Source organism: Chironomus tepperi, unplaced genomic scaffold (genome assembly GCF_022539635.2).
Source record: "Chironomus tepperi strain 1889 unplaced genomic scaffold, CSIRO-AGI_Ctep_v1 contig_244, whole genome shotgun sequence".
NCBI lineage: Eukaryota > Metazoa > Arthropoda > Insecta > Diptera > Chironomidae > Chironomus > Chironomus tepperi.
This window is the reverse complement of record NW_027226366.1, coordinates 203115-220976: the sequence shown is the minus strand read 5'-3', so window position 1 is coordinate 220976 and position 17862 is coordinate 203115. Positions and strand designations below refer to the sequence as shown.

Sequence of the window (17862 nt, the reverse complement as noted above, 5' to 3'; positions counted from 1 at the left end):
CTTCCTGTCTACTTTTTATTGCTCAAGACGTTACTGGTACTAAATTTTTGGTTTGATATATTAAGTCTTAATCTACATGAACCAAATGAGTTGAAGTGCCTCGGTGGCTGAGTTATTTAGTACTTCGATAGTTAATTATTGCAATAATGCTGCGAGCATGGGTTCGAATCGCGCCATGAGCAATTTTTCTCTTAAACTTTTGGCAATTAATATGTAGTGAATACTCTGCTTACAGCCTTCTTTTGTAGGTTACAGGCAGTAATGTCATCAAAAGAGTGTCTATGGCCCCACTTCAAAGTGTAGCCTTATTGAGTGCAGATGACACGCGCACATCTCTAACTCGTTAAACAGCTATTAACCGCTAATCGCTCCTGATACAGCACTGGATCTCAAAGATATGAATAGCTTATATAAAATAGGTTTTAGATGTCATTGAACGAGGATTTTGCCAGCTTTTGCATAAAAATAGAATTATTTTTATCAAAAGTCTTGATAAGACTTGATAGTGTATCTAAAGAATTTATAAACTCCAGTTAATCTTCCTTAAGATATCAAAAGTACATCAAATTTTATTCAAAAATCTTAAATCATAAATTGATCAGCAATAGATCTTATATTCTAAATTTATCACATATTATTAAAACTACAATACAAATATTTTGAGATCATAATTTGGTAACCAAATTGTTCTAATTATAATTGCATCCATTGTCTTGACTGCATCTAGTTCCTTGACATCATCCACCACCCAGCAGTAGACCATGAAATGAAATCCAAATAATTTCCAACAGACTTTATGCATAATAAAGTTGAATTTTTTCCTTTATTTCCGTTCTACATATTGGACATTTGTCGTCAATTCCAAAGACACAAGAACCACAAACTGCGACGTGTCGGCATGGTAAAAAAATAACTTGTGATTTCCGTTCCAAACAAATTTTACAAAGAGTCTCAAAATTCTGTTCTGCTTCGTTTTTTTCAGCACTTACTTCTTCTTTATCGTTAATATTTAAGGCTGTAATTTCATTTTCGGTAGCTTGTAGTTTCTTGAACTGTTCATACTTTTCCTCTTCTTTTTTGAGAATTTCTTGATTTAATGTAAGGTAATTGCACTCTTTTGTGGCTAGCTTTTTATGCTCGACCCATGGATTGTCTGTACTTTCCCACTGATTAAGGTAAACACCGCATGTGAAGCAGATTACTAGATCTGATTGTCCACTATAAAAGAATCCAGCATTTGCTAATTCTATTGGCTTTTGTTTGATTCCAACTGGCCATGTCTCAAATGAATTGAGTCTTTTTTGTAACAATCTGTATTCAGGATATTCTAATAGTTCTTGCCTACTGTTCCTTCTTGATTTTGTAGGTCCGCATTCATCGTAACAACTCACTGGAACTCGTTGAGTGAATAGCTTATCATCGATTGGAATATTTCCAGTTGATCTTCGTTTAGCCAGCAGTGGACAATTTGGTGAGAATTTAAGATGCTCACCAATAGCTGTATCTCCATTCTCAAAATTTTCCAGTGTTACATAACAGAATACACATTTCACAACATCCGGTCTTTTATAGAAGTAAAATCCAACTAGTGCTAAATCCTCAATGGATATAGCTTCATTTGAGTATCCATTTTCAATAAAGGAGGCTCTCCTATCACTTTCCTTACTCAAATCATACTTTGTAGTGTTAATGAAGCAGCTTTGTACTAGTGACCGTCTACGAACGTGAGTAGTCATACTTTCTGCTCTAAATTTTAGACATTACTAAATTGAAGCTTGTTGTTGTCAGCCATATTTATCAAAATGACAGATAAGATAAGGTGCCTTATCGTCGACTCTTAATGATAAGTTAACAAAAAAAAATATTTGATCAACAACGTCGAGTCGCAAAATGTTTTACACATGCTGTTTATAGCTTGAAAAAATAAAAACAATTAAGTTTAAAACGCAATTTTTAAGGTTGTATCTAATAAAAAAATTTAGCTCATTATATCAACTTTTATTTCAAGCTTAAACACATTTTTTTCTTCTGGACGGCAGAATTTTCAACGAATCTTTACAAAACAAATGAGAACCATATAAATATTTTAAAAGGGGATTCTACAGTTAAGGACGGACATGAGTTAGATTTTTAACGATAAATTTCATAGATGAAGTCAAGGTTGGCATTGAGATTTGTTGGATTTTGGTTGTTTTTAGGTGAATTGGTGCCTGATTGAGATCAGCACATATTCAAATGCTGTCCTTACCAAAATTATTAAAATTGTCAAATGATTTGCTCTTGGGTCTTAATATACTGTCATCATGACGTATTAATTTCAGCATTTGAACATCATATCAATGTGTGCTGATCGGGCTTTGTTAGTACAATTGAGTACTCTCATAAAAGAAAGTAAGCTTAAAGTACTTACTTAGAGCATGGTCTATGTCTCTGTCTACGCTCTATGACTATGCCCTATGTCTACTCGGATTATGTGTTAATTTTTAATGGCATCATCAGACACAAAAATATTTAAATGTCAAAATGTGAATTTAGAATGCGCATCTTTGTTCTTTTGTTAGAATCAAACATGTTAGGACATGAACAGTTCTGAGCACACATAGAATTTTTGACAATGATTCACCCTTACGGATTATCTGAATTATTTTATGTTTATAGCATAAGTACAAAAACATTCCATTTTTAAGTCTAAATCTTCTATAAAATATGTCTCAACAAAACATGGAATTTTGTGAATACACCAATACCAACGGGAGTGGAGCAAGCTGCCATTAGACGACCGCATGTCTAATTTTAAAGGTGGTATTTCATAACAAGTTTCAACATGTCAATATGCACGAGTGTCAAGTTCATAAATAGACACGATGTCTACTAATGGCAGCCTGTGTCACTCGGGACGATCGACCTACGTTAAATGTCGTTCACAAGATGGTCAAGTGGATAATATAGCTAAAGGCTATGCAGTCCGTTTGGCTGCCATATTGACAACATTCAAATATGTATTAATCGGGTTACTCGGATTACAAATTGCGTAGAAATGGCCGAAAATCTGGCTATTAGCCGACTTGACTCCGGCATGTTTCCGGAATCCATTGAATCTAGAATATGCTCATTCAGATGATGGATACTTAAAGACGAACTACATAAGCATATCCCCAATTCACCAATTAGGATCCTAATCATCCAAAATCCAAACAATCTCATCACCATCCTTAACTTCTATATTTGATTTTAGTAGGTAATTTTTAAGTATTTTTTTAGCAAAAATATGCCAAGATATTCTGTATCAGCTTTAATCAGCCTTATATAATGTTTTTGTTAAGGTTAGATATTTTTTAGAAGAATATTATTTTATCTACGGCCAAGAGTCTTTGGTCATTAAAATCTACTGACGATACTTGATTTTTTTTTAATCAAGATTTTCTGCAATTTCTATTTTAGTAGTAAGGCTTTATACAGGTACTGTCATTTCTCTTATCATTTTATGTGACTCAACTCACTGCTCTTTTATCAAGTAATTTTTAATGACCTAAAACTCGTTGCTCTAAGCCTTGATCATGATATTAATATATTTTAAGTCAGATTCTCTTCTTTTGACTCATTTTCAATCATCACTTCCATTAATTTGTATTTTTACAGGCAGAGTAGAAATGTTGAAGGGGGAACAGAAATTACATCCAAAACATAAAAATTTGGGAACTAAATGCTACTTATGATATTGTACAATTTCAAATCGTCGGTAAATGATTGAAGTCAGCTCGTGAATACGTATTTTTTTGATTCTTAAATGTACTTTCCTGCTGTACCAGCGTCGGCAGTGATGTCTGTGAAATTTTTGATTTTTCACGTTGTCGACTGCTGTCGGGTAAGCTTGCAGAGTTCTGTTCCTGATCCTTAGACTTTACAATGTAATCCTCAAAGTACGGATGTTGAATTAATCGATCGCATGACCACCTTTTATTTGGATCCTTATCTAGACATTTCTACGGAAGTAAATAAATTAAGGATATAATCAATATGTCATTAAATATCCATTAAAGGTCAATTTACCTTTAGAAAGTCAATCGCATATGGATTTTGAAGGGTTCGCTGGGGCATTTTTGTCTCTAATGGCTCAAGTGTAGGCGGCACTGGCAAGGAGATTCCTCTAAAGAACTCATTTTGACTAAAGATTTGTAGATGCCTGTTGGAATTCCAATAAAACATTAATTTCTATTAAAAGAAGCACATTCACAACTTACTTTGGCAAAAGATCACCGAGCGTCCTTCTTATAAGATATAACTGATCAACATCCGATCGTCCAGCCCAAAGAGCATCACCACGAATTAATTCAGCAAAAACACAACCAATTGCCCAAACATCAACGGGCGTTCCATAATTTGTATCACCAACCAAGAGTTCAGGAGCACGATACCACCTCGTTGCCACATAGTCTGTGTAGTTCTCTCCAGGACTTAACATTCTTGCGAAACCAAAGTCGCATCTGTAAGAATTTATTGATGTAATTAATATTTGGTATGACAATAATGTGTTATCCTTAGCAACAATCAGGGGATTTTACGTGGTTAAATATTCATGACAATATGGGGCGACGGATGGGGTGGATTTAGAAGTATGTCAAGCTATAGCAGGAGTGGGCAACCTTTTGTGACGGCTCACCTTATTGGTGGAAGCCTCGATTAGAATCGCACACGACATACGGTTTATGGTTCACATGAACTAGGTGCCGCGACACACATGTTGCCCACCACTGTCTTATTGAAAAGGATTGAATTTCAATCGAAAAATTTACATTCAGATCAATAATCGGCGTCTATATAATTTATACAATCATCCACAAATTGTGCCCCGTCATGAATGTCAAATGCCAAAAGTTCAAACATTCTTGTCTATGGAACTAAAAAAAACTTTTTGTAGCTTCGCATAAAAATGCAATTTACAAATGAAAAGGGGAAATAAAACTTAAATTCCTGTTTTAAACTTGACTTACAATTTAACTTGACCTTGTGCTGTTAATAGAATATTTTCAGGCTTTATATCACGATGTAGACATCCTTGCTTATGACAATAACTAACACCCAATAATGTTTGATATGTGATTTGAGCAGTCAAATTATCTGGGCAACCTAAAAAATAATATGATTAATCGATGTGCTTAATATGAATGACTAAGTGAATCATACCCTGAGGATTTCGTTCTAATTCATGCAGTACTGTATGTTCACAGAATTCAAATACCAAATGTAATCGTCGTTTGCGTCTAAATACTTCAAGAAGGCACACAAGGTTGGGGTGTTTTAAATTCTAGAATGTAAAAAAAGGAAGGAACGAAAAAAAAATCAATAAAATGGACATTAATTATTCAAAGGTGGCAGCATATATAATTTATTATACCTTTAGTAAGCGAATTTCACGTAAGGCGATTTTTCTAATTGCAGGATCATCTTCCGATTCTACGAATCTTTTAACAGCAACTAAACTTCCGGTTTCACGGTCTCGACATTTATAAACAACACCATATGAACCCTCACCTATGCGAGCCAACTTCTCATATCGATCCATTCTTGTTGATGTTCCGCGCGACCTGTAATGTAAAATAAGACGTATTTACTGTTGTTAAAAATCCATTTCTGCTGTGTTTTTTTGCGTCATTTGTGATTATTCAGGAAAAGAATCATTAAGTATAGGCTTAACTAATAATCACTGCATGTGAAATGAATGAAAAATTATTCAAATAAAAAATAATTTACATCGTCACCAAAACATATACGAGGCTGAAGAAAATGAGAAAGCAAAAAAAAATTGAAAATTATGGTAAGGAAAAGCTAGCCTTTATACATTTATTGATTTCTTTTTACTTTAACACTTTAAGTTCTTTCTTTCGTTTTTGATCCTTTTTGTTTGAAACACAACGACCAACTGCCCCGTAAATGGATAAAAAAAGTTTTTTTTCCACCACGAAGTAATTATGAGTATGTAGTTCTGTAAATTGGTGTTGGGGTAATGTACATAAGCAACCGTCAGCGGTAGCAAACATAAACAAGCAAGAGTTGTGAGACTTATTGTTGTTGGATATTGGAAACGCATGCATTTTTCATGACAGTTTGGATTTACATATTGGGTGGTTTATGGAAATTCAGTTTGGAATTTAGGAACAATCGGAATTGACTGGAAATTATTTTAAGTTCTGAATGTATTTCGATGATGGAATTAGAGTTGTTTAAACGAACAAAATAACGGAATTTTCAAATTCAAAAATTAACGGTCATTTATTATTTAAATAAATATATCGGCCAATTTTCGCATTTTCGTGCTCTTAAAAAATTGAATAAGAACACAGAAAAGGCTGTATTCTAGATCCTTGACTGAGATTGCTTGATTGTCTTATTTATTATTAAGCTTAATTAAAGACTCCTAACGGATTTAATTTAATAACAACGTATTTTTTCTTCAGAGATCTGAAACAGATTTAATATTTATATGAAGGGAACTAACAACTACAAAAAGGGTAATCAACTAATTGTTGCTGTCAATATAATTTGAATATTAAACGACAGTTAGCCAAGACAATGTGCTCTAAAGACAACCCAATATCTAAACAAGCAGATAACATTACAACAACTCGAAATTGCGGGGTTTGAGCACATTTGAGTCATACCGTTCTATACTATTCGATTAAAGTACAATACAATCAGACACTACCTCTGACTCTCTGCTTAAATTCCCAACAATCAATTCTGACTGCTGCCGATTTTACTACATTTGAACTTTGCGTGATGTAAACTTTTTACTTTTTCGGGCATTTTCGTTCCTTTTTGTTGTTGTTGGATGGAAGAAAAATGATTTTTATATTTTACCACATCCATAACTTTCGAAAGGGTTTGCTTGCCTTTCTTCTTTCCAATCGAGACATTTATTTTCACATACAAAATAAATTGTAGTTTGCTGAACGGTATTTACTTTACAAATGTTCATGTTTCATGTCGCATTTTACTTTATTGTAATTGAAATGTTGATTTTGGAATGAAAGAAGCAACTTGCTGAAAAATTTATTTCAAGAAGCGTTAATTGACGTTATCGGAGCTAAAAATTAGTCAATTAAAAGTTTTCGTTTTAATCTTTTTTGCTGCTTCTTATGTCTCGATGGTAAACTTAAACTTTACATTCAATGGTACGGTAAGGTGGTAACATTTATGTCAACAGACTAAAAGTTTTCTCTTTATGGCTCTAGTGAGAAAATCAAATTTACAAAGTTTTGTTTACTTTCCTGCATTTTAAGCATCGATTGGAGCTTTTGGGTGCAATTAGAAATTATGAGCAGCCTTCAGATATAGATCAATTACCTAATTCCAAGGATTTTTCATCAAATTACACGAGAAACCTCCTTGAACTTCTACATTCTTTATTTGCGTGTTCTCAAGTGATCAAACCTTTTATCAAAGATAAGGTATATCCATCAAATGAGCCATAAATTACTTCTGAATAACGGTTTGGCTGGCATTTAAAGAAATAAAGTATTTTATTCCATTTTTTATACATCCCTTAAAATTATCCCTTAATTTTCATTACAATTTCATGTTAATGAATCCCAAAATATACATTTTGTTATGCAAATTGCTACATAAATTATAATAAACTAGCGGATCTAAAAATAATCCTGTGTATGCAAAGACGATCATTAAATGTGGAAGTAAAATTAGCGACGAATTTGCTGAATATGTTTTCTAAAAATAAAGTCATATCGAATAATGAATGAAATTAGTGAAAGTGTTGCTTTATCGGAAATGGAATTTGGATTGAAATTTTATTGATTTTAGGATTTGCGACTGTTATAACGTTCATTTGAGATTTGAATAGTATTTATTGTGCATAGTTGAAAGCCCTTTTCATACAAAAGTTTAGTCAAATTTTGAACTTCGAAGAATAAACATTGTTGTGAAATTACAAATTCGTAAGAAAGTTGTTTTAATTAAACTACAATTACCACAATTCAGGCTTTAAGAATACCACAAGTGTCTGAATTTGATTCAATTTCAAAAACCTATTTTAAAAGAAGCAATAAATCATCAATAAATCGTAAACAACGCTTATTTTCACATCACAATTCAAAGCTTACAGCCTTAACGTGACTCCCATCCTCAACTTTTGTGTGAATCTAGTTTACAGCAAATCAACAAACTTATCATAAACATTTCATTTACATAGATAGACCTATATTTCAGCCACGAAACATTCTTATTGTGGTTGATTTCAGCAAACTTTAAATCACGTGGAAAGTAAGCATTTTTTTATGGTTGACTGATGTTTGCCATTTAGTGAAAATAATGATGCGCTAAAAAAAGCGATCAAACAAATTATAATTTTTTAGCTACTTTATGGCACTACTTAAACGTAATAATAGACATTAAGGTTGAATTACAGGCACCAAAGAAGTATAAAATAATTTTCTTGCCATTCTCATTCATTTCACTTTTTTTGCGAAAAAGGAGACTAGTCATAAGTATCTGATTGTTATCAAGTAAAATTTATCGTTGCATGTACAGAATAGCGCCGTCATGAACATCAGTATTGTATTGAAATAGTAGCAATAGAAATCATAATAAAATGCCGTCGTGTGCTCATTTCATTTGTCCCAATTTGCTTTTGTTTGAGAATGTTTAAATTTACATATTTTTTTATGACTAAATGTATGTTTATGATGCGGCATATCCTCATTACTATCTTATATACATGAGTTTTCCATGAAAAACTACACGGTAAGTAAAAACATTGATTTATGTTTAATAACTTTTGAAAATATGTCAACGGTCATTTTATATTCAAACTACATATGTAATTAAAATTAGTTGGTTTCCCCTTTTTAAGGTTGTTAGTCCCCTTAATTGTAAAATTTAGTTTGTTTTCAATCTTTAATGAGTAAATATCATATAAGTTCCTACATTCATAAGTTAAACAGGAGATTCCAACAGCAACAATTGTAATTATGCTTTTATAAATTAATCAACCTGTCTGTCAAGGATTAACTCTAACCCATTCTTATTTACTCAATTATTGATTTTAGATTTTCAAACTAAATTGTACATAAAAAGTTTCCGGCAATTTTTTTGTTTTGAGTTCAAGTCGTTCGACTATTGTCACGGAATTCCATCAAAAGAAAGTTTTTCATTGTTGCTAAACAAGAACAGAACAAAAAAATTTTCCCCACATAATTTTCTTAAAAGAATTTTCTTTTTTTTTTGTACCTAGTCATGCGAAGTTTATTGAAACGCAATTTTTTCATCCAATCCGCTAAAAGAGTTGAGAGTTAAGTTCAAGGAGCATGAATTGAATATAAAGAAACGGATTTCTTTTCCTTCATTTTCTTGAATTTTTCATCCTTTTAACCTTAAAAAAATAACAAGAAATTATTCGCATTCCGCTAGGTATGAATAATTCCTGAAAAGCATTTGCTTAAACATACATTTTATGGTCTACATGCTGAACTGCTTGTTTTAATTTTTCAATTCTGAGCTCTTTCTCATGTATTAAACTAGTAATCAAGGCTATAAGTAATGTTTATGGTATTATGCTAATAGTGGTAACTCCTTTCATCCATTTCTTATGAATTTGTGTGCTGTTGCTTGATTTTTCTACGTTTTAGTTTAAATTGACCTTTAAATGTCTAATTATCAAAAATTGATTGATAATTTGACTGATATTAGGCGTTTTTCATGACACGTTCCTATGAAGTCATTAACTTCTATCAAATGTCTATCAAATAAATAGGATTTTTACTCAGAATTTCGGTTCAATAAAATGTTTTTTGTCACATATTCTCAGATCCAGTTCCATATAAATGTTGGAAGTCATAAGAGCAATTGGCAAAGGACAGCTAACATTGGATCCAGGTTTAGAGACCAGCGAAGTAACTGAGTAAGTCATCAAAGGCCGTTCACTTGTTACGTAACGCTCTTATGAGGAATTTTGGTGACAGAAAGTCGATTTGTCACGATTCGTAATTAGTGATCGACCTTTAAGTGAATGAATCATTTTGGAAATTAGAGTAAACATCAATTTAATGACGTCTGATTGCTTTATTTTAAGACTTAATTGGATTTTTCATCAAAATTCTTTTAACAGCCTAATGATAGTTTGAATTTAGAATCTTCTAACAACTTTCATCATAGTAAACAACCTCAGATCCTTAATAATCTCATATTTATAAATCACCTCGGAAACAAATTACGAACAGAACATTACCAAAGTGTTCTTTTTCTACCTCTGAAGGCTTCCACAGGATCTCAATCATCCAACTTGTGCAAATTAATTTCCGGATTTCCTCGAAGCCTCCATTTATACCTTAATACTTAAAAATAACACACGCAAATTTAACCTTGAATGTTGCCTGCACATCAAAAAATTAGTACTTCTTCCCCCCATTATATTGATCAACATATAAGATATCATAATTGCTTATAGATTTTCTTCACTGCTTTTCTATGTGAAGTTATCTTGATAATGGATTTATGTTTGGTATTTGAACAAAGTTTCGCAATTATTCAATAAAGCGCTGTGTATGGAAACAGACCTTGAACAGAAAGTTAATTTGTTAAAATATTTACTCAATTTTAGAAACTTTTAATTGCTGAGAGAATTTCTGTGTTATTGGGTCGATAGAGTAATTTAAATTAAATCAGAGTTAGGAAATTAAGAGATTTTTCAGTAAGTGATTTAAGGCAGTTTACTTATTATGTAACTTTCTTAGGGAACTCGAGGTTATGCAACATCTTGATTAAAATTGCTTAGTCATGATGAGTTTGTTTGGAATCTTACTACAAGGAACCTTACAATTAAAGATTCTAGACCAATGATGGGTAACCTGTGTGCCACCAGTATGTTTTGGAAATGGCCAGAACTTTATGCCGTGTGTTTTCGGTCAAGCTTTTCTACCAAGTGGTACCTCGAACAATAAAAGGTTGTCCATCACTGTTCTAGAGACCATAGAGCACTTCCCTACAGTATAGCATCAATGAGACTCGAACCCACGACCTCTTAACAGCTTGCCAAGTGCTCTTACCTGTTTGACTACCAGAAATTGCTAAGGTTGCTGGACAGTGTGGCCCAATCCTCATTTAAACCTTCATCTCTCCACAGTGCCCATTGTCTAGCTCTCATCCTTGTATTGGACCAAGACAACAGAATAAGATTGAACTAAGCTAAAGTCAATACAGTTGACAAATTTGATAAATTGCAATTATGTGTCACCAATTAGGATTAATATACCTCCTGTTTAAAGCAACTTGTGCATGTATGTAACAGACATGTAACCAAACGAGCCACATTTCCACCCAAACACCCAGGAATTTAGCTCCGCTGGCTACGCTTCTGACACGTGACATAAATCCATGTTAAATGAAATTACGTGAATTTCTTTTCTATTGTTGTAAATAATTGATTAATAATGTTTTTTTGGTCTATTTTATGTCAAGTCATTGTGTTTTGGATACAAAAAAGTAAAAATAAATAAATGACATTTTCAAAGATTATCCGTAAATGATGAGAAATGACATCATTTATTGTTAATTAAATTAATGATAATGAGTAATGAAATGAAATTGACAATAATCAATTATGTATATATCCTTACCTTCTCGGTAATAAAGGCAAATGATTCCCAAACAAAAAGAACCGCTTCTCACCTATTATTCCCGAATAATTGCCGCATATTGGAAGTAAACGAAAACACATTTTTTTTGGATGTTTTAGCTAATCTGTTGCATTTGTAGATCTCAACTCACCGCCGAACCATTTATCCATAGATATTTAAGGAATTTAATTCGCTCTTGACTATTTCGTTCCTCTTCAATTTCTTTGTTTACTATTTTTGTTATTGTTATTCAATTTTTGTGCTTTTTCTATAATATGTGCAATGTTATTGCTATACACGGAGTAGGTAAATAAGTGTTTATTGATCCTTGATCCAACAAGCACTAACACTAAACAAAGTTACAAAATGAATAAAATTTTGCTTTTCTTCCGAAAAAATTTCGTCACTTTTTACTAAATTTAATTAAATTTCACTTCTGATTTATTGCTTATATCGTCATGAAACTGTCTTGTAAGATCACAGAATATTAATTGCTTCCCATTCCAACTACTTTTTCTTACAAAATCATTCTCAAGAAAACTTATTGTATGTCTGTATTGCTTAACAATCAGTTGAAAACTAAAACATGCAAGGAAGGAAAAAAAACAATAAGAAAGAGCTTTTTTTTTTCGTGTGTACAGCATAACTACTGGAAAATGCTAGAAAAAAACTACAAAAAATACAGTTTAATAATTCAGAACAATTTTTTCGGTTAAAAAAAGTCATGAAAGATGTGCGGACATATAGAATGAATTCTTAATGTTTTCTGACTGCACAGAAATTATATGTGTTGGCACAGACCTTACGGAAGACATTCTAGAAGATAAGAGATTCTTTATGATTCCTTTAGACATAACAATATTGTAATAACTTATTCATAGCATAATTAATAGAATTGCTACTAATGTGAGCATGCAATACATTCAGTTTGTATTGTTGATAGGTAGACTAAGTGGATTAATTTAAAGGTTGGTCTTCTTTGTAATGGAATAAGAATTTATGACCATCGAAATGGTCATGCATAATAGTTTCGTGATGAATTAATTCTTATTGGTAGAATATTTAGTTGTGCATGCTGATACTTACTAGAACATATTAATTCAATGACCATTTTATTGTCATGAATAAATATGAGGAGTCATCTGTAGTCCTTTAATTCAATGTTGATATTGATGATGGTGTTGATTTCAATGTTTCAATATCAATAATGTCAGGCATTCATCTCAGAATATGTGATAAGCATATTAGCTCAGAGCATAGGAACTAAAGTTTGAATAAAGATCACATGTAATTTGCTGTGAAATGTCTAATTTATAATCAGATTTGAATATGATCAACTGCCTGTTTTACTCCGATATGCTTCAAAAAGGATTTTTCCGTCGAATCTGGATTCTAATTGTTCAGGATCGGAGTGTTAGTTGAGCTTCGCATTATTCCATAATTGAAGTGTTGCTGTAGTAAATGGCAAGTCAATGTCTAGTTAATGACTAGTTTTAACTTGGGTTTATCGAAAATTGGAGATCTTCAGACAAAAAATGGAGGTTTGCAGCCTTTGTCGAACTATAAGAACTATCTAAAATGCAGGAAATGAAGATCTGCTGTTCTTAGTCGTACTTTAGTTCAAATGGTTTTTTGTAAACTCGATTAAGTCTTAAAGTTTTAAACCAATACGTAACTAATCATCTTTAGCTTATATTGAACTGCTCATAAAATTCCAAATAGGTCATTAAGCTGTATTTGACTTTTGATTCCCAAAAAGCGTTCAAATATCCCCGATTCTTCAAATATTAACTCATGTGTGCATAAACTCAATTATTTATTCGCCCTCTTTTTTAAAATATGCTTGACCATAATTTAAACAAAGAAAAAAACATAAAAAGGGGAAGAAATAAATTTCAAGAATTTCCTTTTCATGTCATTAGCATGGAATTTAAACAAAAGAAAATAAAAAAACTTCCTTGGATGTGATTATTACAAAAAATCCATATTCCTTAGAAGGAAAAACCCAAACATCACCTACATACTTACCACTATTTTTTATTATGTATTTCCTTTGGACATGAAGAATTTTTCCAGCAATTTTTCACTACACTTATAAGTACAGAGAGTCTAGTAAGTTGATACTTTTTGAGGATTTAAAACCTTTTGCAGACTTGAATGATGAAATATAAAAGTTTGTCAAGTCTGCAATTGAAATGGGTCAGTTCTGTTGAAAATAAAAGTTTTCCTGATCTTTGTTGTAATTCGCGGTAGCTTACCCACAGCATTATATCGAGTAGACTTTAACAATTTGAAGCCAGACATGACAAATGAAAATTTTTCGAATCCCAAAAAGTTTATTTTTGTTTTTTTTTTTCAAAGCTTACTGCAAAAAAAGTTTAATTGATTGTGATGAAGAATTTGCTTCAGTAATTGAGGGCAAGGAGTCTTCGGTTTGAATAAATTCATAATTATCACATGCAAAATGACCGTTATGAAGAAATTTCAAATATGTTCGTTAAGAAAAAAATTTGAAAAATTTTCCATTTTTCTAAAAAAAACCAAATTATCAAAATTAAGGACCCCCTTTTAAAAGACCAACATAAACCAGCAACAAAAATTTAATTGGAAGGACTTCATTTTACTGCAAGTGACAGAAGCAATGAATAAAAAACTGTTGACATATTTTTCGGTTTCATGCTTGTTTCACATCAACAATTTTAATCGACAATATTCTACACAAAAGTTTATTTCTTTTTAAGCTATTGCTCTCTTATCTATCCATCTTTACACATTCATAAAAGGATCACACAATAAAGAGAGGATTTAATAGCAATTTGTGTCAATGGCACTGCAAACAAGAAACAAAAGAGTGAAATTTTTTCCATTTTAAATTTTTAAAATATAGCAAAAAAATGGTTCTGCTTCATGCCGTGCTTGGCAATGCCTACATAGTATAATATAGGCAATGTATGTTGTGCATATGTTCTATTTCCCATAATCTACTTACTGATCCGATTTCGGTAATAATATCGATAAATTTTTAAACATTGTTTTTTAGTATTTACTATGCTGTATTGTGCTGGATATCCAAATTTTTGAGTAATTTTATTGACTTTTTATAAGAAATACAATACAACTGTAAAATGACATGATGTATAGTCTATAGACTGCTAGAAATGAAAGCTTGATAAACAAGGAAGTAAAAAGTTGTTTGCTAAGCTTATAGTCATGAATTAAACTTTTATAAGTGATAAGTTTGTTCACTGGAAGTTCAGCAAATGTTCAAAGTCAATAGAACTGCTTCCATTTGATCTAACTTTTGAGTAAATATGTAACTATCTCACTAATTAGCTAGTTCCTTTAAATACACTTCAACATATATTTGAAAGCACAAAAATCTTAATCTGTATGTCTAAAGCAAACACCGACGTCCTGTAAATGCAAACGTAGGTTGAAAGTATGCATATATGTGATTCTCATGATTGCTTTTATCAAATGTTTATAATCTGAATTATGTCGTCAGCATTAAAATGTCTGAGAAGTTTTGAATTACGTATTTTAATTAATTACGTCAGTTCTATTTTTAAGAAATGGTGACCGACTTTGGAATCTGAAGAGCAGAGTTAGAAGTCGACTTAGATTTTGTAGACTCAAGTCGAATTGACTTCATATTGAATTTGAGTCGACTTCGAGTTTTGCTGAAGAGTTGACACAAAAAGCAATATCCAGACATTGTAGACAGATCCTTGTATAATCATGTACTGCTGCGATTCTACGACTTCAATGTTGAGCAACTAAACAGTTGTCCTCAAGTTTTAAATACAATTTAAATTGATTTGAATAACCTCAAAGCTTCTACAATGTAATTTGATAATTGAATAACTTTGCTGTATTTACAGCATAAAGCCAAACTTTATTCAACTGTCAAACCACTTAATTGACCACTTTTATGTGGATTACTTCCAAATTTTTATAAATTTAACTAAAAATCTCTAGCTTCTGCATGCTCATGCAAAAGCAATTATTGAAAATTAAAATTCGCTCCAATTAGCAAATGGGATCATGAATAAGCTTAAAAATAAGCAAAATATCATTTTGTTAATGATCAAAAAAAGTGAGAATAAATTGTAATCATCATTAAGTGAAGCATTAAAATGCGCAAAATAAAAAGATTGTTGAGGAATTCATCGAACTGAAAATGAATTATTCATGTAGATATTACGTTGATTTCACATTTTACAGCACGAGAAAATTTTGTTGCTGATAGACAACAAAGGATGCAAGTGAGATCGCATGAAATATTTTAGTGATAATAAAAATTTTACGATAGCATTTTCATTGTTACACGGTGCGATAGTCGTAATTAAAAATCATTTTTACACATGACTAGAATTAAACGATGTTCATTCAGGTAATAAAGGAAGAAGTTATTGAATGTGTGGTTGGAAAAGTTTCATTTTTCCATGGGGAAATCACTTCCAGTTGAGGGGAAAATTGAGGAGAAGTTTTGTTCAAAAAGCTCATTTTGAGGTTAAAGCTTTCAAAGCTCAAAAGCTCAGTTCAAAAAGCTTGCAAAAAGGAGAAGTTTTCCTCCCTTCCCCACTTCCAGTTGCTTTTTCCCCAACAATAAGAATTTTCCATAAAAGTTCTGTACTTCCAGTTTGAATTGACAAGTCTAGTCTGTTGAACGTTTTACGGTAATTCCAATTTTTTATTTCCTTACAATTTATAGTCATGACTTATAAGATTTTCTCGTTTATTTATATCCAAAGTGCTTCTATATCTCCACTCTAATATCATCGAATAGGTATTAAGGAATTCTCTTTGGCGAAGCTTCCGAGAAGGAAACGATTGCTAGGAAATGGAAGAAATTTTTCATGCGCGACGTCTTTATTATCCTCATTCTCAGTCTAATTTACTCCCTGGTTCCTTTCTTATGCATTTATACAAAGAACTATCATCGTCACTCGATGTCTGCATTGAGATATGATTTAAGATAGACACAAATTTTTATTGATCCAACTTCTGTGCAGGAATACTCTTAATGATGTTCTATTCTAGGTGTTGCTCACATGCTGTTTATGTCATCAAAATTGTCATATTCTCATTGATGCTCCAATTTATTTTATGAATGACTCGAATTTTCCTTGTCATAAATAATTAAAATTTTAACTCAACATCTGTATGCATGCATAAGTTCCACTGTGCTTCTTTGTTCAAACATTGAATGAAAGTTTTGCTAAAGGTGTCAATGTTTTACATTGAATTTCCAAGGATGTGCTCTTTGTTCTTTGTTGCTGCATGAACAAAAACTTTCTTTGATCATTGATGTCAAATTATTGAAAGCGAAAATAAAATCGTCATAAGAACTCATGGCTGTTGGAAATGAAACTATAATAATGTTTGCTTCACGCGACTGAAGGTTAATCATGAAAAATTGTAATCTTTGTTCAGTGCTACTGAATGTTCCGTAATTATGTTGGAAATGGATGTGGATTAAGGATTGAAAGCTTGATAATGGATTTGGGAATGGAAAATGTTTTATGAGGTTGAATTGCTGTTTTTGTCACATTGAAAGATCATTTTGAAATGCTGAGAGCTGAAGTAATTCAATTGGGTTGTGATTTCAAGGAACTCAAAGGTTACTTATGTCTATTTTGAGTATCAATCAGTGTTTTCGTGAAGTAACTTCAAATGTAGATAAAACAACACGAATTTCATAACGTTCATTTGATATTTGAATAATATTTACAGTCCATAGTTGAAAGCCCCTTTTTCATGAAAACATTCAGTCTGTTTTTGAACTCCAAAGAATAAACATCATTTTTAAATAAATAAATCCACTAGAAAGTCATTTATTTAAACTACAATAATACAATTAGAAATTCATTGAACAATTGCAAATCCATTGAATGATCTCAACCTGTAATAAAACTTGAATTCAGCGTAATCTCAGTTGTCATTCTCAATGAAAATCCGAGAAAATCCATAATTCAATTGAACAGAACTGCTTATTGCATGTAGAAGATTTCTTCGGAAATCCTTAAAAGCACAAAACTGACAACAAATATTAAGCAATACGTGCTGATGAACATATTTCCTAGAAAAATCGATTTTCAAAGCAATTCCTAGTTGTAAATAGAATAAAGTTAGTATTATTCAATCATTAATCTCCTGCAAAAGAATGTGAGTAATAGACACTAATAAACAACAAATCTGAAAGGCTAATCATTAACAAACCAAACCAAAAAGC

The 17862-nt window shown here is 31.8% G+C and overlaps 2 protein-coding genes across 6 annotated transcripts; both read right to left on the bottom strand.

Annotated features, from left to right (window-relative positions):
* Nucleotides 1-541: 541 nt before the first annotated feature.
* On the bottom strand, nt 542-1775 carry LOC139091390 (death-associated inhibitor of apoptosis 1-like). The gene has a single exon (XM_070641458.1). It carries the CDS (start codon nt 1734-1736, stop codon nt 795-797), a length of 942 nt encoding a protein of 313 aa, XP_070497559.1. The 5' UTR covers nt 1737-1775; the 3' UTR covers nt 542-794.
* Nucleotides 1776-1969: 194 nt separating this feature from the next.
* On the bottom strand, nt 1970-12175 carry LOC139091387 (cyclin-dependent kinase-like 4). Of its 5 annotated transcripts, XM_070641451.1 has the most exons (8): nt 11779-12175; nt 11628-11679; nt 5396-5585; nt 5185-5305; nt 4992-5127; nt 4242-4484; nt 4051-4183; nt 1970-3983 (listed from the first exon to the last, which is right to left on the bottom strand). In XM_070641451.1, the coding sequence occupies exons 1-8, from the start codon at nt 11795-11797 to the stop codon at nt 3729-3731; spliced, it is 1149 nt and encodes a 382-aa protein (XP_070497552.1). In that variant the 5' UTR covers nt 11798-12175; the 3' UTR covers nt 1970-3728. The 5 variants fall into 5 exon arrangements, with proteins under 5 accessions (XP_070497552.1, XP_070497551.1, XP_070497550.1 ...); XM_070641450.1 differs by having other exon boundaries at nt 11628-12175; XM_070641449.1 differs by lacking the exons at nt 11628-11679; nt 11779-12175 and adding an exon at nt 5860-6469.
* Nucleotides 12176-17862: the final 5687 nt, after the last annotated feature.